The sequence below is a fragment of the Sitophilus oryzae genome, unplaced genomic scaffold (genome assembly GCF_002938485.1).
Source record: "Sitophilus oryzae breed Bouriz unplaced genomic scaffold, Soryzae_2.0 scaffold_1193_pilon_pilon, whole genome shotgun sequence".
NCBI lineage: Eukaryota > Metazoa > Arthropoda > Insecta > Coleoptera > Curculionidae > Sitophilus > Sitophilus oryzae.
The window spans coordinates 473,285-499,518 of NW_022145830.1; the positions used below are offsets into that span (position 1 = coordinate 473,285).

Consider the following 26,234-nt stretch of genomic DNA (forward strand, 5'->3'; position numbering starts at 1 on the left):
AACTTAAAAAGCTGTGCTATGAACTGTGAACTGCAAAAACCATCGTGGATCGTGGCATAACGTCGGTTTTCAATGTTTCATAGGTATTTCATACATGTTCCTATATAAAATAAAGTTTCTAGTATGCAACACACTGTATTTTATTTATAAAATTAAAAGAAAATAATAATAAATTTGAATAAATAATATTTGGCGATATAATTCCGGAAAAAGCCGAACCGCTCCGAAATTTTCAAAAACTTTGGGTCGCGACCGTTGGTTGCAAGAATAGCGCCAATCTAAACTTGTTTCATTTATCTATGCCTCTACATCCTGACAAAATCTGTGTGAAATGGTTATATTGTCATAACTTAAGGCTCAAATTAAACTTCCAGGAAAGACGATGGCATGCTCCGCACCATGAACGCTGACAAGCTATTAAAAACGATCCCCGTCCTGCAGAACCAGCTGGACGCGCTTTTGGAATTCGATTGCAACGCCAACGATTTGACTAACGGCATCATAAACATGTGCTTTATGCTTTTGTTCAGGGATTTAATACGATTGTTCGCGTGCTACAACGATGGCATCATTAATTTGTTAGGTAAGTGTTATCGTTACTTTTCCTTATTGCCGATAGCAAGTAAGAGTACTTAAACAATTAGCCTGATTAGTGATACTTTATACAGAACGATACACTATGATTAAATTAGTTGGAAAAAATATTATTGATGCTAAATTATCGATCGAAAAATTTTACCAGATTATGTCAGTTCATTAACGTCACTTTTTTGAATCTTTTTTTCTCTTCTTTTAATTTTCTTGACTTTGATATTTTTTGTGAAATCGACATATTCATTATAAAAAATTACTGTTTTTTAATACACATATACTTCGCATCAAATAAACTTTTAGGCACGTGATTGAGCTTGAACGGCACAGGGTTGCCCACTTTTATATATTTTCTTTTAATCAAAATATTTTAAGAAAAAAAAAATAATTATAAATATATAAACAGTTATTATTTACATCAACAAAACTCACCTCCTTGACAGCACTTAACTCGGCACTTAACGAACATAAAGGGCCATTACTACTGCTTTCCCGTTCAAAATATTCTAATAAAGTTGCGATGAATTTTTTACTACTATTTATTTACCACTTTTTGTGGAATGGAGACCAAGACACGAGGTCTATAGAAGCAGAGAATGACCTCCTAGTCGATGGACAGGTGAAATAACAAGAGTGGCGGGAAATTGGATTTAAGTGGCACAAAATAGAAAAAGATGGCTACAGTTAAGGAAGGCTTTTGTTCAGCAATGGGCGGGATATAAATGATAAATGATTATGATTCAAATGAATGAAACATTGCATGCTTATTTCAACATCGATCTAATAATATAATTTTGGTATATTTTTCCTTCTAGTATAAAAATATGTAAATGTATAAATAGACCTGATGATATACCGGGTTCGTCTCAAAAGTGGCTCACCTTTATAACTTTTTTATTTTAATAAATATATATAATAAATAAATCAACTAAAAACAGATTTGGTATGTTAGTATATGACATAAATTAGGATTGATTGGCGTATTTAATTCTTTTCGGTCACTTCCTGTTTCACCAGAAATGACTACAACTTTTGATTTTTAAATGACACCCTTGTTATTTTTTTACTTCATTTGATAGAAGATGTCATTCTGACTAGAATGCCATAGCATATGTCAACTTTTGATATTTTCAATTAAAAAAATAGTATTTTAAATTTTAATTTAGACTGCCATGGCCATAAATGTAAAGACAATTTGACTCGAAATACCAAGTTTCTGTTACCAAATTATTCGTAAAAAAATGCTTTTTCAAAATATGCTAATGAGCCACCCTCGTTCCCTTTGAAAAAATTGAGATATGATTAAAAATGCGATTTGGGCATATTTTATCCGGTCAGGACAAGAGATGAAAAACATTACGATAAAATCTATTTTTCCAAGACTCCTTAAAAAAATTATTGTTTTTATTCATGGCACTCTAGATTAAAATTTAAAATTGATTCTTTTTTAAGCTAGAATGTCAGAATTTGACATTCTATTCAGAGAGTCATTTAAACTAGACTAATGTAAAAGAATAAGTTGTAGTCATTTCCGGTGAAACAGGAACTGACCGAAAATAATTGAATACGTCAATCAATCCTAATTTATGTCATATACTAACATACCAAATCTCGTTTTTTTATCTGAAAAAATAAAAAAGTTATAGGGGTAAACCACTTTTGAGGCGCACCCGGTATATCTAAGTAAATTTCTTGTTTTCTTTTCAGAAAAATATTTTGATATGAACAAGAAACAATGCAAAGAGGCTTTAGACATATATAAGAAGTTCCTTGTTAGAATGGATAGTGTAGCAGAATTTTTAAAAGTAGCAGAAGTATGTATTATTTCAATTTGTTACACCAATATTCATATTTAATTATTAACAATTATTTATGTATAGTCTGTCCAACAAGAGAATGTATGTTTTCGACAGACGACGCCCAGAAAACCATAGAAGAATCAATCTACTTTTCACTTAATATGACAGACAACCGTCACTGTCATATATTCTTTTCCTTGGACAGGCTAAATGAAGCTTTTCTTAGTAAATACCTACCAATCTATTATTAAGTAATTGATCCAATATTTCTTATTAATTATTTGTAGTACACTATAATATTTTCTATGTTTGTGTTTAGAACGTTGGTATAGACAAAGGCGATATTCCAGACCTCACCAAAGCTCCTAGCAGCCTTTTAGACGCTCTAGAACAACACTATAGTCATATGGAAGGCAAAAAGTCATCTTCTAGTTCAAATTCTTCCAAGTGAGCATCAATTTTTAAATCTTTTATAATTCCTAACTAGTATTAATTGCTTTTTTACAGCACAAGTAACCAAAAGAACGTCAAATCCGGCGTGTCAGCGTTAAATTCCACGAGCAACGCATTTGGCAACGTTGCATCTAATTCAAAATTCGATTCTTTGAACGGCATAGACGAGAATTTGAAACTAAAAGCGTTAGCGGAGGAAGAGGCTGCAATGAATCAATTTAAAGTAAGTTATGACAGATTATATAGCTTCAAGTCTTTTTTTTTCACCACAAGGGACCGTCCTCTGCCGGAAATAGTGCGACCTGTGAGGCTATTGTGTTTGTCCCCTTTCTATATCTGCACCCATTCTCCTATCCCTGTGTCCTGCACTAACTTATGCAGGTCCTTGATAGGATGGGAGCAAAGTTCCTCCGGTTCTAGCCTAGCTTTCCCAAATAAAAAGTGTCGCTTGCAATCCAGAGCCTCGCATTGACATATTATGTGCTCCGATGTTTCAGGATTTTTATCGCAGAGTCTGCAGCAAATACTTCCTTGATACAGGTTGAGCTTGTTCAGGTAACACTTGACAGCCATGTGTCCTGTCAAGAGGCCTGTTGTAATCCGCACTTTATTCCTGCTAAACATTAGCAGTTCTTTTGCGGTTTTAGAGCTAGGTCCTTGGATGAAAGCCTTGCTGTGCCTGTGCCCCTGTCTGTTTCTCCAGTGGACATTCTGCTTTTCCCTGATCCAGAGTTTCAGTGCACTACGGGCCATACATTTGGGTATTCCCAGTACTGGCTCTGGACCAAGATAGGATGCCGATGATCCTTGCCTCAGGTGGTCAAGTCTTACCGCAAGATAAGACATTCGCCAAAGTTGTTGTGTATTAATTTCAAGTCTACGACCAGTTGAAGTCTTGAAGTTCTAAGCCAAGACCATTATTATCTAGGGGCCAGAATCATTATTTCGAGATAGATAACATTTTTTGTTGACTCCGGACATTCAAAAATCTTATTTCTTTGTTACCTGGTTACTTTTTGGTTGTCGTTGTTAACTGAGCTTACAGTTCTTCTCCATTGCGTTCTATTGTGCGCTGGTTCCTCCCACTGAATCTGCATGCTTATCTCCTTAAGTATTTGTAGAAAATATCCTCGTACCTTTTGAGTTTTTCGTATAACAGTAGCGCAATAAAGATATTCAGATAGTGACCGCACCAGTGTCGGGTATTAGGGTTTTAAGATTTATTTTAAGTTTTGTTAAAATATATTTTGTTACACAACGTAAAATAATATGATAATTGCAATACAAATATTTATTTATCTGTTTTTGGCATTTTCAGTAACGTTGAATTATAGGAATAATAGGTTTTAAGCCATAAATATATAGTATAAGTGCTTCTAAATTAATAAAACGAAATTTAATATTTCAGATACTTTCTTTACATTCAATCTTATTTTCATGTCACTAATTATGGGTATAAAGTACCAAAGAGGAATAATACAACTGAATTTTCTAGTCGAAAGTGTCCTCTCCAGTCAGCAACCCATTCCTATCTAGTTCGTCGTCGTCGGCGACGTTATCTAGCCAATCGGCGCAGCCTGTCGACTTATTCGCTCCAGATTTGACAACACCGACGTCTAAGGCGTCGGACGATCTGTTGCAACTGTCAAATCCGTTCGCGGACGCCTTCGCACAGCCTCCAGCGCTAGCTGTGGCTCCATCTTACACCGTACCTCAACAGACTAGCGCATGGATTGTAAACGGGAATGGTTAGTCACTTTATATTCTTTTAACTTTCTTTATTAATTAAAATATATGGTATTAAGTACAATTATGAAACTATTATATCGCTCTCTAGGTTATGGTGTTCAGCAAACCAACAGTGTGGTTCCAAATGGAGCATTTGTTCCAGAAAATGCTTTTGCCTCGGTATTTGGAAATACGGAAGCTCCAGGTAAGGCTATATGTTGTTCATCTACTATCTACTTAAAACAGACCTTTTGATAAGGAGTAATTTTTCAACAAGCTTTTAAAAAAGCCAACTAACCTAGCGCTTTTAATATCTCTGCGCATGTCTGCACCACATCATACAATCTTTCGCACGATTTCATCAAGACACGAGTTACTGTTTTGTGTAACACTTGTATTAATGAAATAACTCTTAGAATTGCCTTTTACGCGGGCACAATAGAGCATTTTTTTATTTTTGGGTTATTTTAAGTTGAAATGTTTATTTACATTACATCATCACCATTTGCATAGAAACTTAAAAAAAAGTTTTAGCTTATGCGTACAAGATATTTGAGAATTTAAATTAAATGGTGGTGTTGGTCGGGTACAGCTTTTGATTTAAGCTATTGGAAGCATATATTTTTTCTTTTTAAATGACACTCTATATTCTGTCAGCAGTGGATTATCACAAATTATATTTTCATATGTATAATTACTGTAACGACTAAGAATTTTGTTTTTATTTTTTTACTATGTGTACCTACCAATTTATTATGACTATGTGGGCAATATTTCACCATTGTAATAAATTGGAGCAATGTTAGTTAAAAAGCTAGTAATATAATTTTTCGTAGTGATTTCCATGTGAAATATTGCATATTTTACTATATACTCATATTCAACTGTTTAACAAAAATATCAAACAAAGGGCTGGGTCATTATTACGTACTCTGATTCTTTTCCTTATTACAAGTTTACCTAAACAAAGCTGAGAGATCATTGGTCGACGTACAGTTCTTAATGTACAAGCCTGGTCATCCTAAATTTTTGTTTTATGTGAGATAATGATAGAAATATCTTCACCAAGAATTTTAAAGCGTCCAAGTAGGGGATTTAAATAGTATTGTAGCTAGGGTTCAACCACTAATATTTGGACAAATACATAGTTATTTTACCACAGTTTAAAATTCAATTCAATTTCTATATTCTATATATTTATATTATTTGATATTCTTACGGCTAATACTAATAGAAAATTAATTTTCGCACGCACAAAGCTCGGGGTATTAAGTATTTTGGAAATAATATTTGACATATTTTGACGCTTTATAAAAATAAATTATATATTTTTTGGTTTAGAAATTATTAATGTTTATTCACCAACAATTAAATGTCATCACTGTAAAAATTATTTTCCTTAGTATTTGAAATTCTTAAAATATTTGTGAAGTTAGGTTAGCTAAAACAATGTGAGCGCAAGCGCTTACTAAAATATTCTTAAGACAAATAGAAGTGTGAACGGCATTTCCGTGTTAAGGTTAATTCATAGTTAATGGGCTCTTTCACAAAAAATAAAATACCCAATTCAAGGACAAAATCTGAAATAGACTATTTTCAGTATATTTATCCAAAAAAATCGTTCCATGACATTGAATAATTTTTTATAGGCCCTCAAAATTGCTTTAATTTGAAATAATTTTAAAGTGCCAACTGATGACGTATGAAAAATACGCCCAATCACATTGCAGAACCGTGACCAGCACCACCTCAACTCAAGGCGAATCAACATGATATGGGAAGGCAAATATGGCGGCGAAGGCAGTGCATTATTAAATTGTTTACCTTTAACCTGAAAAGCCGGTAGTGGTTTCTCGTTCCGATTGCATACCAGAAATAATTAATTATCTCTAGTTTGTTATGCTTCTGCAACACGTTTGTTTAGTTCTTAATATTCAGTGCATGGTGTGATCAGAAAATTGTGATAAAATAACAGTGTAATAAAAAATCCAAACCAGACATTCCACATAGAGAACTTCACACTTTGAAAATATAAATGGCCTGGATATTAAGTCTTTTAAGGTAATAACTAGAAGTATTTATCAAGACACCTAAATGAGCCTTCACCGCCAGTCTGCATAGTACTTTATAATGGTTACTTACAATAATCAAAAGATAGGTATTAAAGGGTAGGTATTAACATTTTATTGTAGCATACCTTTTACATGCTCTGTTCCAAATTGTCACGAGAATTATATAGGGGGTCCCAAGGTTTCTGCTTTTATATTCCCCAAAAATGACGAGTTTCGTAAAAAATGGTTTACAGCTATTAAAAGAGATAATTTCACTCCTACTAGTAGTTCTCGGGTAATAAATATGCCTCAAAAAGGCCAAAGGCCAAAGCCTCTGTTACCCTAGTGAGTCCTTTTTTTCCTCACTATAAGTAAGATATTGGAAGAATAACCAAGCTTTTTACATCAAAAAGATCACAGAAAGATATTGACAACATTGACATTTGAAAATATAAATGGCCTGGATGTAAGTCTTTTTTTAGGTCACAATTGCCCCTCACATACTTCAGAATTTATTATTAAATCCATCTTGTTCAGAATATCCAATATTTTATTGAAGAACTATGCAAAAAAAGGAATGACCACAATCTTTACCACAAAGACAATGCCCTATGTAAAGAGAAAGAGTAAAGAAAACTAAGCTAAGCGTTAAGTTTTACTTACGAACCCCCAAAAAGGAATTTAGTTTTTTTTTTCTATATAAAATCTTGAAACACACATTATATTTTTTAGTTATCCTCACCTATTATAGTTTGAATTTATTCCCATTTGTGTAATGCTGCAAAACATAGGAAAAATATTCCATATTTTTTGACCCAAGCCAGTGTAGTTTATAATTCCAAGAGCATTTACCAAGGCTTTTATTTACTAAGACAAGTAACTTCCTCTACTGTCCACAATAGTATATATTTATCAAACGTGCAGTAAATTCTAAAGTATGGTAGGTAAGTGTTTGCAATTGAATATTTAGTTTATATTGCTATTTTCTGTCATATATTTCTGGTTATTTCTTTTTCCGATGATTTTGAACACCCTATATATGCTACCTCAAGTTTGAATATTTTAACACTACCTACCTATTTTTTGAGAAAGCAGACCTTTTTATAAAAAGTAACTAACTGATGTTTTCATAAAAGTAATAATACAAACAATTCCATACTTATGTGGAGAACTTTAGACTCCTTGTATATTAAAAAATTAGTGAAATATTACGTAATCTAACCCGACATTTGTGTGAAAAATGTCTATTTGGAAATAAAACAGGTTTTAAAATACGCGCCAAATAAAGCACTTCTATCTCCGCCATATTGGAAAAGGTTGAATAGCCTTGTCTGGAGGTGGTGGTGGTGGGTCAGCATGGTGGCCCGGCCGTGTTGCCGCTTCTCAACATGCCAGGTGTGACGTATTAAAAATAAAGTGCGGATTTTTATTCTGGCATTTTTTGTTTTTATTTATTTCCTTAAGAACGACTTCAAATTTTTCGAAAGTGAGATAGCAGAAAATTCTAGAATTAATTGCTTTATTCAATTATGCTAATTCCAAAATAGAGTGAAAGAGCCCATTACTTCTTTCTAAAATTAACCTTAACGTTCTTAAGGTTAATTTCTTGTAACAGTACGTCTATCTTTTCTGTAGCTACGAGGCATCCGTAAGGGGGGAAACGATATTCTCTGCCGTTTAATCGATGTTTATCGTAAAAAATTAGACGACGCGTCCCATCAATAAAAATTCGACAAATTTAACAGTAATCAATGGAATGAGTGGGCGAAGTGTTTTGCGATGACATACTCGTCAAGTCCACGTGAACTCTCTGCCGTTTCTATATAGGTAGCGATTTATAAAATATATTATGGTTTATTTAAATGTTTTTTGTCCACGTTCTTTTCATAGACATAGATTCAGTAGACGTACTTTAGTTAATAATACTTGAAGTATGAACTCACCATTAGTGTATATTTACATGCATCCTTGATGCGTCGTCAGTCGTTGTTCTTACGCTGTTTTATTGGTTTATTTTAAAAATTACATATCATTCTTCAACCTGATTGAAGTGACGGAACGACAAATGATGCATGACAGATACATATAAACTCACCTTTGTGTGTTAATATACAAAACACGGATTTAGAATGACCAGATCTGCGTACAATATTTTCTTATTCGAATTTCGTGAATTTCTGCAAATAAAGTATTTCTGTAAAGAACATGTTTACATACATTAAAAAACTGAGTTCATTGCTTACTCTTTTTATCTTTTGATAAGGTCTGTACTTTATAGCAGAACTTGCTGCACTAGTTGAATGTTCTTAATTGAAGGGATGGCTGCAATAACATTTTAACAAATGGAGGCTGCTCCATTTTAACAAATTTTGCTAGCCAAACCAGACAGCTCTAATATCTGTTCGGTTTTTGTTGCAAACCGAAAGCAATGTAGCTCCAGTAACGTTGCCATATAGGTACTGTTCCACAACGTGGACTGATAACTGCAGGGTACGATCGGTCTATTTTTATAGGGTAACTAACTAAATCTCATTTTCGTCAAAAAGTGGAGCTGCCTGGTTATTGCAGTCACCCCTTCAATTGTCATTTGACGTAACCCAAATTTGTTCTTAATTATCTGACCCGAAAAAGAAAAGCATTAAGTTTGATTAAACACAATAAAAAAAATTGGCGTAGAGTAGTGCAGAAAGTCCAATAAAGTATACATTTAAAGCTTACAGTATCTCATTATAAAAATGTTAGCTTACACGGTACTCTATTATCGCAAGCTGCCGATGACGAGGTCTCCACCCCCTCGTATAATCCCTTCCTTAACGAGGACAAAACCCCGCCCCTCCTGGATTTGGATGATGAGCATGATGACGAAAGCAATCATTTTCAAAACGTAATAGACTTCATCCAAGTCCGAAACTCACTCGATCGCAATCAAGCAAGCTGTGACGTTAACGATATATGATTTGTCACATTGCTTACCCGTCATGAAAATTATGTGTTCATTTTATTGATATTCCTGTTGTGCCGTGTAATAATGAACTCAGTGAAACTAACTGTTGATGTTACAGGTGATACTGCATTCTATCTTGTAAATATTGATGTTTGTCGTATATTTGTTTTATTCTTATTATGTTTGTGTACTTTACGATGAGTTTATATACTGAAGTATAGTCCAGATGGATCGACAAAGAGACATCATTAATTTAATGGTTTGACAAGTAGGTACAAATATCTAATTGTAACAGAAGAATCAGGATGATAAGTGTATTACAGTTTCGTAAAACGGTGTAGATTTGAAACCAGTTTTCATACCATCGCTATGAATTAAAAGATAGATGTATCAAAGTAACAAAGACATATCAAAGTAACAAAAAATGGATATCTGACCGTGACAGTTGTTGTTTGTCATTTTAACTCCCAGCTAAATGGAATATTTCAGTAAAAATAAAAATAATCTAAAATGTCAATATTCCATGGGTATAATTATAAGAAAATGCATTTTCTACGAAAATTTAAGAGATAGGTAAAATGTGGTATAATACAATTTGATAGACAATTGAGTTGTGCATTTGATTCTGGTAAAATATACAGGGTGTTCCATTTAAATTAAAGAAGTTATTAACGTTTAAATACATTTTTAGACACTCTGTATAAGGTAGTATAATTTTTATTACGGCCGCACAAAATTTAGTAAATAGAAAAACTTACCAACAATACAATATTTGGTTTTAAAAACTTGTATACGTCTAGAGTAATGAAGCATTAAAATTATTGTTACTGTATTTTGTCAAAAACGTAGATATTTCAAAAACGGTAAGATTAAAATGCAGTAAACCTTAATCAAATTTGCCTTTATTTTGATCGTAGAAACTGAAAATATAATATACAGGGTGTTTCATTTAAAAAATTCAACTTTGATATTTTTTATTTATTTGGGACACTATGTATCTTGTAAAAATATTTTTAAATTGTATTTCTAATAGTCCTTCAACGAACCCAAAACTTACAATTTGTAAAAATCTAATCGTTTAGCTACAATACTCTGTGTCGTATGTGGTGAATAACCCTGTATACAATAGGGTGTTAAAAATAAATTATTGTATATCAGTAACTTTGACATTTAGCAACGTATGCCATTTTTGATAATATGTAAGTCTTGCTAAAACACCTTATAATTTTTATTTAACGAATGAAAGAACTAGATACATTCACATTATTTTTTAAGTCTTGAAAGCTAAATTTCAGTTTTATTTTAATTTGTATTAAATTATCTGATACTTATTTGACAAACCTAAACCTTAAATAGTTAATAACTCAAAAATAAAAAAATGATTTAGATCTTTGTGGATACACTGGACTGTTCGATACTTATACAGGATAGTTTAAAATTAAAGGGATTAATTTCAAAGTTAGAACTTATTATACCCGTTTTCTTTGACTTAACTATAATATTTACTCATTTAATTAATTGATAATTATTCATCATAAACTATATATTATCTAAAAATACGAATAAAGAACCTCCCAGTTCCCAGAATTATAAAATTACATATATGTGTATGCATCTAAACCGCAAGCATATGCATTAATTATTCAATTAGTCATATTTGTTGTGTACATATGTAAATTTGCGCACATTTTTTTTTTACTTGAAAGACTGTCTAATTAGAGGCAAATGAACTATCCTGTATTAGAATTTCTTTTTAATGCATGCGAACACTTACGTTTTTTTCAAACTTGTTATTTTCGTTGGTTTCATTTTATCGTTTTCATTTTCTGGTCAAACTTTGTTCTACATGTGTGAAGTATGTTCAGTGAGACAAGCGACGATTTGATAGACGACCTCCAAAAATTGACAGTATTATCATGGACAGCACTGCCACTGTCATATAATTCTCTTGTTAAACAGAATATAGTTGTCAGTCATTTTAATTCAAAACTAGATTGTATTTTCGTAATGTTTTAGATCTCATTTGTCGAAGTCGTGCCTTATAAGATATATAATTTAGCTTTTCTAAAAGACATTTTTATTATCTTAATTATCTATATTAAGTTACATTTGCAACTTAGTATCATCTAATATTTATATGATTAGCAACAATGAAGCGATTTTAGATTTTTTCATTCTAACAAATATATTTGTCAATTTTGATTGTATGCAGCGGTGTAGCTGAGCATGCAATGACAAATTTTATACGGCGGCTTCAGAGAGTTTTTTTTCCATGTCTAAGAAGTTGGAGAGAAAAAAATGCTAAATGTTTATTACATCACCACCTAATCCGGCATTTCATTTCATGCACATAGGAAAATACTTAGGCTCATCTCTCTTTGTTCAGTACCATCTTATAGTTCTGGACACATTGACTGTACTCTTCGTACGCTCGAAAATCTGCACCCAAAGCTGGCCTTGCAGACCCTGATATGTTAGTAAAGACTTATTCATAATATTAACAAAGTTTGACCATACAAATCATCATAGTAGTGCTGCTTTTATGCTTGCCGTTGTTGCTTTTTCGAGAGTTTCATTTTACTTGTATCTCTTGGCTTAATTCTGGAAAATGTTATAGCTTCCGGCAATTTCGATGCATTGGGTGGTGTCTTACAACCAATGAACAGCAATGGACAGGCAACAAACAATAACATCGGCGTCCAGTCTAGTACCAACAGCGTCCACAACAACAATCATCAAGCATCCAGCACCAACGGTGGTCTACTTACGGGCGATTTAGAATCTAGTTTGGCATCATTGGCCGAAAATCTGACCATTAATGATAGGAAACAGACAATAAAGTAAGTCTACATAGACCTACGAGTATATTTAATATTATTAAAAATACATCTTTCTATCAATATATTGTTTAGCAGTAGTACAGCCTAACGAGATATTGTCCATTTTTCAGAGGTGTCCAATGGAATTCTCCTAAAGGTAGTTCAAAACCCAACTGGACACCGCAACCTATGTCCGCCACCACTGGTGCTGGCTATAAACCCATGAATCAGCAGTCAAATAATAGTCCTTTCAGTACGCCACTGTTGGCTCCGCAGGGATCGCAATACGTCAATGTCTACCCACAAGTATCGCCTATGGTAAGTGTAGTTTAATCCTTCTTCTTCTTGCGGTGCCATGCCTGTCTTCAGGCGTTGGCAATCTCCATGACTATTTCGTGGAAGAGTTCTCTATCTTCTGCTGCATGAAATAGCCTCTCCACCCCCAGACCGGTCCAGTTCCGTATATTTCTGAGCCATGACAGTTTCTTTCGACCTACCCATCTTCTACTTTCGACTTTTCCTTGAATAATCAAACGAGGAATATAATATTTGGTGCCACGCATTATGTGTCCGAAGTAGCTCACCTTTCTGGCCTTGATGGTGGTTAACAGTTCCCGATCTTTGTTCAGCTGTCCAAGAACTTCCTCGTTGCTTATATGTTCGGTCCAAGAAATTTTAAGAATTCTCCGATTATAAATAGTTTATTTGAAAATTGTAAATAATTTATAGTTTCACCGTTATTATCACCGTTTGTCAGTATAGGTTCCTCATTCGTTGTGGAGCGACAACACTGACACATCACTATCGTCATGTAACCACATTTCAAATGCTTCCAGACGGTTGATTGTGGCAGCTTTGAGTGTCCAGATAGCTCCGTATAACATCATACTTATGTTTACTATTTTTTTTATTCATTATACGTTTCATAATTACCATAAGTAATTATTCATAAATGGTTTATATGAAAATGTTACTGTGAATATCCTTGTATATTTATCCATTAACTTAACAGTTCAAAAAGTTCCATGGTGACTTTGGACATTTCTTTTTTGACCAATGACAGAGATTTGGTGAGGTGTATAGAAGTAACTTAAAGGTTTAGTAATTTGTTAACACCTAAGCCCACGGCCACACAGAAAGTGATTTTTGCGCGTAAAGCGTCTTTTGCGACTAAAACAATAACAAGATTATATAGGAGTGGCCCGACAAAAAGCGTGTAGCGTTCGGCGTGTCTCGTAAAAGACGCAAATGAAAACAAATCAGTTTGTTTTGTGTAGCGTCTTTTGCGATTTCTAACATGAAATCCCGTCATAGGCAGACGTAATATTTAATAATACAATAAAAATAACAAAATAAAACACTAAATCACCACAATACACCAAAACACTTTTACTTTTACACTGGACGCGCGTTTCGCTAACCATGTTAGCATCATCAGCAGATGATTATAAACTAAAGTACAATCTACAAGTTGACCGTTTATATACTCGCTCAGTGGGCACCGAGTGGGCGTGGCAAGATCTAGCCAACCGAGTCAGAGCCCACCGAGCGTAACGTAGTAGGAAAAAGAACTTGAAGGAATTGGACCGTTGTCTCTGTTCATACTATCTTTACATTTATTAATTCTGATTCTTTCATGTGCATCTAATTGCCTGTAATTTGAGACTTGTTTAATTAATTTTAAATTATTAAGATCTATACAATGTTCTTTGTCAACAATATGTTCGGCAACGCAAGATTTATCCGGTCTACCATATCTTATCTGAGCTAAATGTTCTTTAAATCTAGTTAATATTGATCTTCTAGTTTGCCCAACATATTTCTGATTACAATCTGTAAAGATTGTAATCAGTGATTATATAAATAGCAGTATTATGATTAGTGATTGACATCTTGATATAAACTGTAGACCTGCCGCTTCTTTTGCGTGTTTTTAATGGATATAAATCGAAATAAAAGCTTCAAACGGTAAAATCGCAAAAGCGCTTCACACGCAAAAAACGCAAAAATCGCTTTCTGGTCTAATGTATTATGTTATAACCTACTAAACAATTGAAGGGTCCAGGGGAAAACATGATTTTTGCAAATTTCTTTAATTTTTGCGCCAATTTTTAATTTTAGGGTTTTATAATATTATAGTAAAAGATGTCTATCTCTATAACAGATTCATCTTTTGAAAAAAGTCCTATAGGTATTTCGCCACTTTAAGAAAATTTACAAAATAAACTAGTTATTTGTTGTAAACACTGGTGCGTTAATCCAACCGAGATTATTTGTTAGTAGTATTTGTTTGAAAAAAAACTAAATTTTTTTTGTGCGTCAGTCCATTGGTGTGCTTGCAGTGCGACCAATGGATCATTCCATTTTATATTTATAACCAAATATATATGTTTTGACAAGACTTTGACAGTTAAAACAATAAATTACAACAGATTATATATTGATTATTATATGACTTGAAACACCACGGCACTGGAATTAAGTTTTATGTAACCTTGAACAGATTAGTTCACATGGTAGCGACTGATGAATCACTCCCAAACATTCGTGGCGTTTACTATACCGTGCTGGCAACTCTTACTTTTGGGTCGGCATTTACATGTGTGGAAGTAAATCGCATAGGGATCTTATTAAGTCGGAGTGAGAGAAATGCGACCGACCGACGCGACGCGCGACGGTGTGCTGTTGCGGCGTTGCCGATACGCCTTTCTCTATGAAGTAAAGTAAAATCACGATCGCAAACCGCTTATTTTAAAATCATTAGGTTTGTAATGTTTCTGAGCATCTGAAATGGAATTATAAGGATATCGTTAGGGTGTCATTTTTTTATAACGAGAAAACGTCAGTAATCGCGATAATTTAAAAACTCAACTTTTAACACATAACAGGCCATAACTCAAGAACCACTTTAGATATTGAAACTTTTTTTATTTTTCAAGATCGGATATTTTACAATATGTTTACATAAGAAAAAATCGATAAGGTTGTTTTTCCATTCAAAAGTTTTAAACAATCCATCCATTTACTTTTAGAGCATAGCAATTTTCAGCAATCGTGTAATTCTTTTATTGATAAAGATTTTCACATACTGTCTACAAAGAAAATACAGCAGAAATATTAACAAAGTTCTTGAAAAAACTACAATCTATTATTTCTAATAGATTTCGAGATATCGATTTTTGAATTCAGAGTTCTAATAGCGCGACCACTATCGAACACCCACTCAATTCCACTTATTTTTACCAAAATTGCAAGTGTCTCTAGCTTGCACTTAAAAAAAATCAAGCTATAGGGAATATTACAACGACTCGTTAATAAATAAACAAATCAAGTATCACGAGACGTAATTAAATCGTGAAGCTGAACGCATGACGTACACCTTTCCCTAGAAGTACTGACAGAGGTACTGATATTGATTGGGTCGACCGGTCAACTGCGACAAATCTGCTATTTCCCCTTTCAAGTCTCTTAGCGGTGTGCACAGTTTCTCGGTTTATTTCATACGTTTGGCAACGTGTTTACTCTCTCTTTGTTCAGTACATTATAAACGCATTGTACTCTTCTTACGTACGGAAATCTCGACCCAAGACTAACCTTTGCCAGCCCTTAGTATACATACAGGGAAAGAACCTGATAACCACCAGCCGTCCAGTGCTCTCCTGTAAAATTAGTAAAATGGCGCTTATCATGTTTTTCCCCCGACCTGGCACGGTTTTGTTTCTTAACTTTAAAGTGAACTCTTTTATTACAGGGTTTAAAACCAATGCCACCCATGATGAGCCCTCTAAATCCGATGGGTTCCATACAGCCACAGCCCAACTCCCTCGGCGCCCAACAACAGCAACTTCTGTTCCACTGAGATTTAACAATGATAATTTTATTTGGTGTAAATAATCTGTTAATATATAATTATTTAATTGATGAATCGATAAGATGGAGATTACTAAGGCGAAGACGCAAAATTTTTCGTAACCTTGTTTTATGATATATACAGTGTGTTGCGAAAATTGCCATTGCGAAGAAATTTTCTGTAAAAATACCGAATTGAAAAAAAAAATCATACTAAAATTTGTCGATTTTGTGACATACTGTATGTAAGAAACTATTTCCAGAGGTTTTTTTAGGGCGGCCATATATGTGAGTTTTTTTGTATATATTATAGTAATCAAAATAGGAGATATATATTTTTATATATTTACCTATACCAGCAATATTTCCTGTTTTAGTAAGGTCATTTAATGATCATTTTCGTTCTTTTATACATATCATACATCTCACTTTTTTTGAAAAAGAAATATTGTCTTCTGTATCATTTAATAATAATCAGAGGAATATGTTCAGGGTACTCTGTATATAAGGAATATCACTAAAATGTAAAATAAATATTTTCATGATGGAGACCTGGAAAACAATTTTTAAAGAAACTGGAAGACAATAAATTAAAATACGGTCCATTTTTTATCCTATAGTACAGTGTGTCCTATTTTTGTTGTCCTTGTCAAAATGGTTCCAAAAATGCAACATTTTCAATTTTGCTATGTATATCATAAACAAAGTATGGTAATAGGACAGCGAAAATGAGAAACACTGTATACTGTGCGCGGTAACAATAAAAAATTCCCATAGAAGTTTGCCATATTATATTAAAGTAACGAGTGTTGAAACATTTTGATACATTTTAGCACGTTAAACCAATATTTTTTGCAAAAACATTTTTCATATTACAGTTATTTTTAGAACTTATTATATATTTGTTTAATGATATTTATATTTATAGCACATCGTAAATTGTATTGCTGTATTTTTTGTATAGAGCAATTTAGGTGTATCACAAAAGAAAATAAAGATATGAAATGTTAAGGACCCCTTTTTAATTTAAAAATACTTACATTAAATGTCGAACTAAAAGACGAAATCGTGTTTTTATGCAACTCCAAATAAAAAATATTGTTGGCCTCTGTTCAATATGATAAAAAACGGCGTCAGCGATGGTTATAAAATGAAGATCGTTGTCATTTTATATGTAAAATTATACGGGGATTGTGTGTGTGTGTGTGTGTGTCATCGATGTTCATTTCCAAGCCAACTGGACGCCATTTTTTTTCGATCATGCGGTATTATATACTATGTATTTATTATGATTATTAAATCCGGTATATAAATCCGATAAGGCTCTAAAAATATTAAATTGGTATTAAGGAGTCTTTAATAAATAGTATACAGATTATTAAGTGGACGGTTACTTATTGGGGAACAGAATGGCAACACTGCCTACATTCCAAATGAGCACTAAGCTAAGCTCCCGACTCGTCCCGTCGCGCGTCGCGTCGTCTCTCGACGAGCGGGCCGAGGTTGCCATATTTCAACCATAAAGCTCTGTCCGCGAGTAATAAACAAATTAACAACCTGTATATGAATTGGATTGATAATTTAATATTATTGGTAAAATAATAAAATTAATCCATTTACGCCAGTGACATAAAGTATTGAAAAACTGTAAATTTCTTTTTCTGAATTCTTTTCTTTTTCTTTTTCTGTTTTCTTTCGCCGGTAGTACTAGTATGGTGCCAGTTACGATTCTTGTTTTTTTGAAACGTAAATTGTGCATGGTTTGTTCAAATGAACGAATCGTAGGAGTCGATTCAATATGATCATCAAATAACTGTACCAATTAAAAAAGTATGTAATCTGGTTCACCCTTTGAATAAGAAGACTAAGGAAGGAGCATATCAAAAATCTTAGGTACACCGCGATGGGCCTCAAATATGGCCGACTTAAATTCCGGTTTATCAGTGCCGTTCTAATTTTATTTAAAAAATGTAAAACTATGATGTAGGGTAGACGTGGGGTAGACTCAATAATTTGTTATTTTATTTTACGTTGTGAATAAATGTTGGTAGTTATTAAAATTGTTATAAAAATATATAATTCTAATAAAAATACATAAGTTATAATAAGTATTTATTAACACAAACATCCGATACTCTACTGAAGCAGGTAAGTCAAATTAACGTATCAAAATTCTTTGACATCTGATCTTTGACAAGTAGTAAATAAAAGCTAAACTGCAAGAAAATATATAATTTAGTTAATTTAAGTGAATTTCATAAATGATCGGTTTACTACACGTATGTATATTATATAGTCACTTACTAGCGAAAAGTTGTTCCATTATTTCACTCAATTTTTGCCGAGATCTACCGCACGCTACACAACCAACTATTTTAGAGTATTTTTCGATAAATCGCGATAATGTCACTGTTAATTTAAGTTCTGCCACAATTTCCATCTACATTTACTACCTTTATACAACTATCAGTAGTAGAATAAATAATAAGTAACATAAAATAAGCTCCGTAAAGACTGATAAATCCACAAAATTTCAAATCAAATTCAAATGTGTCAAATGAATCGTCAAACAGAACTGTCAAGGATCCCCACCCTAGAGAGCTTTTTCCGCCACCATGCATGAATACATGGATAGCATTATGCTCCTTCCTTAGTCTTCTTATTCAAAGGGTTCACCTAATAGATCTTACACAAAATATATTTTTATTTCATAAATAACTAAATATTAACATACAAAAATAGTAATTCTTTAATAAAAAAAATTATTTACTTGTTTTTATATAAAAAAATAAAATATACAAATGGAATCGGTCCAGGTAGTCCCCTTTGATTGTCCTCAGCCATTGAATTATCCCGGTCAACCTGAAAGAACAATTAAAAGTAATTGGAATACCTGAAAATACTTACCGCCTAATGCAGAAATCTGTGCTGCTTGATGCTGCTAACATTGTTCGTTCCTTTCTAGGTGATTAACAATAGCACCTTATCTTGTCCCCATGGACCGATAAGGCAGCTTTAAACCTGTTCTGAGCAGTGAAAAAAAAAAAGTAAAATTGCAAACATAAAAGTTATACATGAAACCACAGTACATTAAAACATAGATATAAAACAAACATAGCATGTATAAACATCATTTGAGACGGAAACTAAACATATTTTGCCCAGAAGCGGGCGACGTCAATTGCGTCGACTTTGCTGCCATAAGGTCCTCTATAGTGCACTTGGCGGGGCACAGTGGGCAAGTATACATATGTTGGGTGGTTTGTAGTGCTCCACATTCGCAGAGGTTGGAGTCCACATGGTAGCCCCACTTGGCAAGAGTGTCTCTCGATCTCGCTGTGCCCGTACGCAGTCTGTTAAGAGCTCCCAAGTTTCCCAGTTTTCGTCGCTTCCTGGTGCCAATAGTAGAATAAATAATAAATAACATAAAATAAGCTCCGTAAAGACTGACAAATCCACAAAATTTTAAATTAAATTCAAATGTGTCAAATGAATCGTTAAACAGAACAGTCAAGGATCCCCACCCTAGAGAGCTTTCTCCGCCCACCATGCATGAATACATGGATAGCATTATGCTCCTTTCTTAGTCTTCTTATTCAAAGGATTCACCTAATAGATCTTACACATAAAATATATTTTTATTTCATAAATAACTAAATATTAACATACAAAAATAGCAATTCTTTAATAAAAAAATTATTTACTTGTTTTTTTATATAAAAAAATAAAATATACAAAATATTACTATAAGTACTGACGAAGATCTCACTGTTTTCCAATGAAATCGATACATTTAAACTTTAATTAAGTTATTCTAATACTGTAATAAATTATGGTTAACCGAAGTTTTCGAAGTGATGTATAAAATAAGGCAGTTTGCGTCCCATGTTGACCTCGTCGCAGGCTGACATGACGCTCTTGGTTAAGGGCCTTGGCCCACAACTGAACACACCAATTTTACTTACCTAGAAAATACAGTTATTTTTTAATTTATGTTTAATCACTAGCTAATCATTATCAATTATCTATTGCACCAGCCCATTAAATGATTATTAAGCGCATTTAATTAAATGTTAGACTCATTAGTACAAGCTTAGCGTCAGGTGTTTAAAAGATAATGTAATTATAAAAAGCTTATACAAGGAAATTAGAAAAGTAAGTGAACAGGAAAGTTAAACAATCAAAAAATGCTAATTTATGTAATTAGATGAATCGATTACGAGTAAATGGGAAAGAAGATATTTATAATTAAGAAAATAAGTGTCCAAATTCGCACTTGAAGATCATTTAATATGAAATTTCATGTACAGGGTGTATAAAAAAAATTAAATCGTTAATTATACACACGAAATTCTGCGCTAATTAAACTATTTGTGGGTTATGGGCAGTCATGAAAGAGATAGGTATTCTCCAAATGTGCGTAAACAACTGATTTGCACAGGTCAGAATAAGTAATAGAAAAACTGAAACCATCAATATATAGACTCTGGTCTCCAACCAGGAGTCCCACTCTCACGTTATTCAAGATCGCGATAGAATATTGTGAGAAAAGTAAATCTAAACCTAGAAACATATACAGGGTAGTCCGAACTCTATTCCGGAAACTTCAGCAGCGTATTCTGCAGATAAAAATAAGTAAAAATGTCCATATAAATGTATATCCTAAAATGCTTAGTTTCGGAGTTCACCCTGTGTGATATTATCCAAAGAGGACTCCGCATTGCTGAGAGATGGTGCAGGACTGTCGGGCTGAGTGTTAACTCAGATAAAACCGCAGTAGTGCCATTCACCAGAAAGCGAAGTTTGAAAAACTTGAAAAGAATCCATCTAGATGGAAAGGAAATACTGCCATCACAAGAAGGAAGAAAAATATCTGGGAATAACCCTGGATAGTAAACTTCTCTGGAACAGGCATATTAAGAACATCACCAGCAAAGCCACAAAGGCTCTCATGATATGCAGAAGACTGGCGGGAAATAGGCTGCGCCCCTAACATTTTGCGCTGGATGTATACTATGATAGTAAGACCCATGATTACTTATGGAGCAGTTGCTTGGTATACAAAACTAGAGCAACGTACAGCAAGGCAAAACCTGTGCAAAGTACAGAGACTGGCATGTATCTGCATCACAGGTGCCATGAGAACATGTCCAACAGCAGCAATGGAGGTCATTCTAGACCTAACACCACTGCACATTGTCGTCGGTAGTTATGCCAATGCGACAATGATTAGAATGGTTACTGACGGAAACAGTACTGGGAGAATATTCAGGTCAGGGGCTTGGAACACCCTCAAAAAGAAAATTCCACTTCTCCAACTCCCAGTGGATGACATACCAATAATTTACAACTTTGAGAAACACCTCACTGTAGTATTGAGTAATAAAAAGGATTGGAAGAAAGAAACGCTTACTCAGCATATAAAAGACCATACCATTACGTGGTATACTGATGCCTCCAAAACCAAAGCAGGGACAGGGATAGGAGTATTTGGGCCGAAAACTGAATACTCCGAACCAATGGGCACCTACCCCAGTATCCTTCAGGCTGAAATTTGCGCTATCGAAAGATGCGTACAATTTATCTTAGATAGGAACTATCGAAAACAGGAAATTGCCATCCTATCCGATAGTCAAGCAGCACTTAACGCGATCAACTCAGTAACCATCAATTCGATGTTGGTCAAAGAATGCCTAGAGAAGCTCAACAAATTAGGTAAAGAAAATAAAGTCCTCTTACTCTGGGTGCCTGCTCACCAAGGGATAGAAGGCAATGAAAAAGCAAATGATCTAGCTAGAAAAGGAGCGAACACTCCACTAACTGGACCAGAACCGTTCTGTTTTCCAAACGGGAACCAACTGAAAGCGGAACTGAAGAATTTGGAAGACTCCATCCGTAACTTGGAATGGGTGTCCTCCAACGGTCTAAGACACTCGAAAAAGTTCCTTAGAACTTATGACCGAGAAAAATCAAAGGTTTTCCTTGATTTAAGTAAAAACAATCTTCGGATTGTCACGGGGTTTCTAACAGGACACTGTCTCCTCAACGAACACCTCAGTAGGCTGAAACTGAGAAACAACGGCGAATGCAGATTTTGTGGAGAAAATGGGGAAACACCAGAATACCTTATTACTGAGTGCGCCGAGACGACAACCATTCGTGCCATAAACCTTGGTACGTCTGATGTCGAGGATGGAGAGCTGGCCTCTGTGGAGCCGTCTCAGATACTGGCTTTTCTTAAAGCCCTGAGACTGTATGATGAGTTATAACTCGTTATAACTCAAGAAAGGGGAACACACAATAGATTTATAAGGTCGCGGTGATTAACTCCCCTCCTAAACATTCTACATTCTAGTTTCGGAGTTACCGGGTGTTGAAGTTTCATTTTTATTTCGATCTTTTCCAAATAATTTCTGAAGTAACGTCAATATTTGGATGAAAATTGGTGTCTGGGAGGTTTTTGACACGAGAAATTTGATTTTGATGTCTCCTACTTGTAGAGGACGCCTCCTACATATTTTTTAGCTGGTTTGAAGAGTAATACCTTTCTTCCATACCTGTATAAAACTACTGAGTTAAAAAATATACATTTACAAGGTTTTTTACGTAGAAAAGTTCTCTTGGTCAAAATCGCTATGAGTAACGGTTCTCGAGATATTTGGAATCGAAATTATCAATACCTATCATCATTAACACAAATTAAACATGTTGACTAAATAGTTATTGAAATTATAAATTTGAAATGTTTTTTTGCCAAAAATTTGCAAAACCTCAGCGTTGTATTTTTTGTCAATAATGACATGTATTGACTATTTCCATTCTAAATATCTTGAGAACGGTTGCTCAAATATTGACGTTACCTCAGAAATTATTTGAAAAAAATCGAAACAAAAATGAAACTTCTACACCCTGTATCTCAGAAACTAAGCATTTTAGGACATACATTTATACGAACTTTTTTTCTTATTTTTATCTGCAAAATACGCTGCCGAAGTTTCCGGAATACAGTTCGGACCACCCTGTATAAGATAAAATGATACTATCGATAATATTTTTAACGTTACAATATAGATAATTTAACAATTTAGTAGAAATGTTTATCGTAGTAAGTTTACTTTCAGGGAACAGCATTTTTTTCGTCATCTGTTCGGGTCTAAGCTTCTCAGCAGAAACAGAAGGCCGTGGCCCAACATAGCTACACGCGTAGGGCGGAGCGGATAATAGAAGAATACGCGCTAATCCGCGTCTATATGTGGGGCCACTTCCATTTACTTCAATGCATTTGGAGCATGTGAACCACTCCACTATGTTTGTACACTTTCTTAACATTAAATACTTACATAACTATGTCTTTTTTGAACAAATTTCAAAAACGACGTCATATCCGGTCTTCCAAAGTGATTGACTGCTTTGAGACCAGTGAAAATCGACGTTTTTGACAATCTTTGGAAGTGGTTTTCACAAATATACTGTAAAAGAAAGTAAGTGAAACTACACGCATCTATTCACGAGGGCGAAAATATCCAAAGGCCCACTAAGATAACAGAAAAAATTATATAATTAATATATAAGTTCCAATAAATTATAAATTACATAAAACTACATTGTTTCAGAAATTGTTATGCTTCTTTTATGAAATCTTGTACTTACCAACATAGTAGTTCTTAAGTCGAATTTATGGAAGAACTGGGTGATAAAAATGTGAATTTCTAAAACATTCGTTACATCTTTCTTCTCTACATCTCTCAAAACGTCGATGAACCATTCAAAATGTTTGTGAGACGGACAAATCCACAAGAAATAAACCTGGAACATAAAAGACACTTTTGCTAAATATCTTTACAAACTTTTAAAACTGACAGAATGTTGAGTTGCAATTTAAAAGTATACCGCGCCTGCAACTCTTTCTTTTGGGTTGGGATTGACATGTGTGGAAGTGAATCGCTTAGGGATCTTATTAATTCGGAGGGAGAAAAATGTGACAGTGTGCTGTTGCAGCGTTGCCTAATATTATAGTGCTTATTAAGATGAGTTAAAAATTTTTGGTTATTGACAAAAGTTACCTTTTTACATGCTACTCCGGAATATCTATTTGTAGACGTTCCAAATACGAGATCGTTCAAGATAGAAGCGTAGGGCGTTACTCCGATACCCCCACCCACCATCACTGCTACTTCGAACTTGTACCAATCCTGATTGCCCCCTCCGAATGGCCCTTCGAGCAGGATTTTCGGCTGATCCTCTGGATTGTAGTTGCAAGGATCGAAATAGTTGCGTAGTTTCCATGTCCAGGGACCTTGTGAATAAGAAAAAAGAATAGGTGTTCAGTCACATAAATTTTGTCTATTCCCACAACCTTTTTGTTAGACTCAAAAAAAAATAAAGAAAAGTATATCATAACATCAAAGATTATAACCTTAAATTTTGAAATGTATTTTTGACGCAGAAAAACCAGACTATTATCTCCAATAACAGTGCAACATTAAGGCTTATTATGCTTAGTCAATTCCATTATAGTCACTCAGTATTTTTGTAACATAGACGATATTGTATACTCTGTATCGGGGTTTTAGAATATCTCTCTTACTTTTGGTTGCCCTCTGTTTTATTTTCTGTCATCTTAAGACTTTCACAGTCACAGAAAATCTACCTTGCTGTTGCTGATTCCTTCTTACCGAGTTTTCAGTGAGGGTTGTCTATCTCACATGCTTTTTTTTCTAGACTATGGTTAAAAAAAATGATAAAAAGTGAATCATAACATCATAAATTATAACGTAGTATTTCCCCAGAAACGTCTGTTTATTATCTCCTTCTAACAATGCAGCCTTAAGGCTTATTGTGCTTAGTTAATACCATAACAGTCACTCAGTAGTTTAATATTGTATAATTTATATATAATAGACGATATTGTATATTTTATTATCGTTTTTTTAGAATATCCCTCTTATTCTTGGTTATCCTCTGTGATATTTCCTGTCATCTTAAGATTAGTATTTCACAGTCACAGAAAATCTACCTTGCTATTGGAGGTTCCTTGTTACAGAGTCTCCAGGGAGAGTTGTCTATTCCCACATATTTTTTTTTCTAGACTCTGGTTAAAAAATAATAAAAAGAGAATCATAACATCAAATATATATAACCTTATACTTTAAAATATATCTTTCTCCATAAACTGACTATTATCTCCTGATATCAGTGCAACCTTAAGGCTTATTATACATTACAGTCACTCAATATTTCTGTACTATACTCTGTTTTTTTTTTCTCAGGTAAGATTTCGACAGACGATGACAGAAGAAAAGCAGATGACGTCCCATACCAATCTGTTTATTTTACTAAAAAAAGTTTCTAATAATTTTTAAGTTAACTATGGATGGGTTTAAATATAAATTCGTCATGCGTCGTCACTTGTTGTTTTTAACCAGTTTTATTGGTTTATTTCAAAAATGACAGATCGTATTTCAATATTATTGGTTTGACGGAACGATGAACGACAAACGGACGCATAGATAAATGCAACAAGTTTAGATTGGAAAGCCTGTAAAAATTTTAGGTCGCGAAATTATTTTGGGTCGCGACCGTTATACGCGATCTGGCGCTGCTATAGCGGTCGCTAAGAACAACGGCAAACAAAAACAGAAATAATTTTCTCTTGTCAAAGTCAGAATCTTCAAAAATCATAATAATCTTTCAAAATCTAAACCGCTCTCATTAAAGAAATTCCGAAAAGTGTTTATATAACGTCCATTTTCAAAGTAATTATTGCTATCTTGTGAGTTTAATTCAAGTTTTATTTACTCCAACCGGTGATAATTGTGAAAAAGTGGCATTAAAAACTTAAAAAGCTGTGCTGTGAACTGTGAACTGCAAAAACCATCGTGGATCGTGGCATAACATCGATTTCCAATGTTTCATAGGTATTTCATACATGCGTCCTTATATAAAATAAAGTTTCTTGTATGCAACACACTGTATTTTATTTATAAAATTAAACGAAAAT

At 33.8% G+C, this 26,234-nt stretch overlaps 2 protein-coding genes across 3 annotated transcripts in view; one reads left to right on the forward strand and one right to left on the reverse strand.

The window, feature by feature from the left end:
* Positions 1 to 17,226, forward strand: part of LOC115891744 (phosphatidylinositol-binding clathrin assembly protein LAP) — a 63,983-nt gene extending 46,757 nt beyond the window's left edge. For both annotated transcript variants that reach the window (XM_030912290.1, XM_030912291.1), the window contains 9 exons: positions 375 to 583; positions 2,299 to 2,405; positions 2,710 to 2,837; positions 2,898 to 3,066; positions 4,339 to 4,591; positions 4,681 to 4,776; positions 12,184 to 12,406; positions 12,517 to 12,703; positions 16,137 to 17,226. In XM_030912290.1, the coding sequence (XP_030768150.1) occupies positions 375 to 583; positions 2,299 to 2,405; positions 2,710 to 2,837; positions 2,898 to 3,066; positions 4,339 to 4,591; positions 4,681 to 4,776; positions 12,184 to 12,406; positions 12,517 to 12,703; positions 16,137 to 16,244 (1,480 nt within the window). In that variant the 3' untranslated portion in view covers positions 16,245 to 17,226. The remainder of the gene's footprint in view (positions 1 to 374; positions 584 to 2,298; positions 2,406 to 2,709; positions 2,838 to 2,897; positions 3,067 to 4,338; positions 4,592 to 4,680; positions 4,777 to 12,183; positions 12,407 to 12,516; positions 12,704 to 16,136) is intronic.
* A 2,700-nt stretch (positions 17,227 to 19,926) lies between these two features.
* LOC115891745 (dual oxidase) overlaps positions 19,927 to 26,234 on the reverse strand; it is a gene marked incomplete at its 5' end in the record, with an annotated part of 34,974 nt that continues 28,666 nt past the window's right edge. The window contains 4 exon segments of the mRNA XM_030912292.1: positions 19,927 to 20,199; positions 23,575 to 23,703; positions 23,885 to 24,040; positions 24,298 to 24,530. Of these exon segments, the coding sequence (XP_030768152.1) occupies positions 20,071 to 20,199; positions 23,575 to 23,703; positions 23,885 to 24,040; positions 24,298 to 24,530 (647 nt within the window).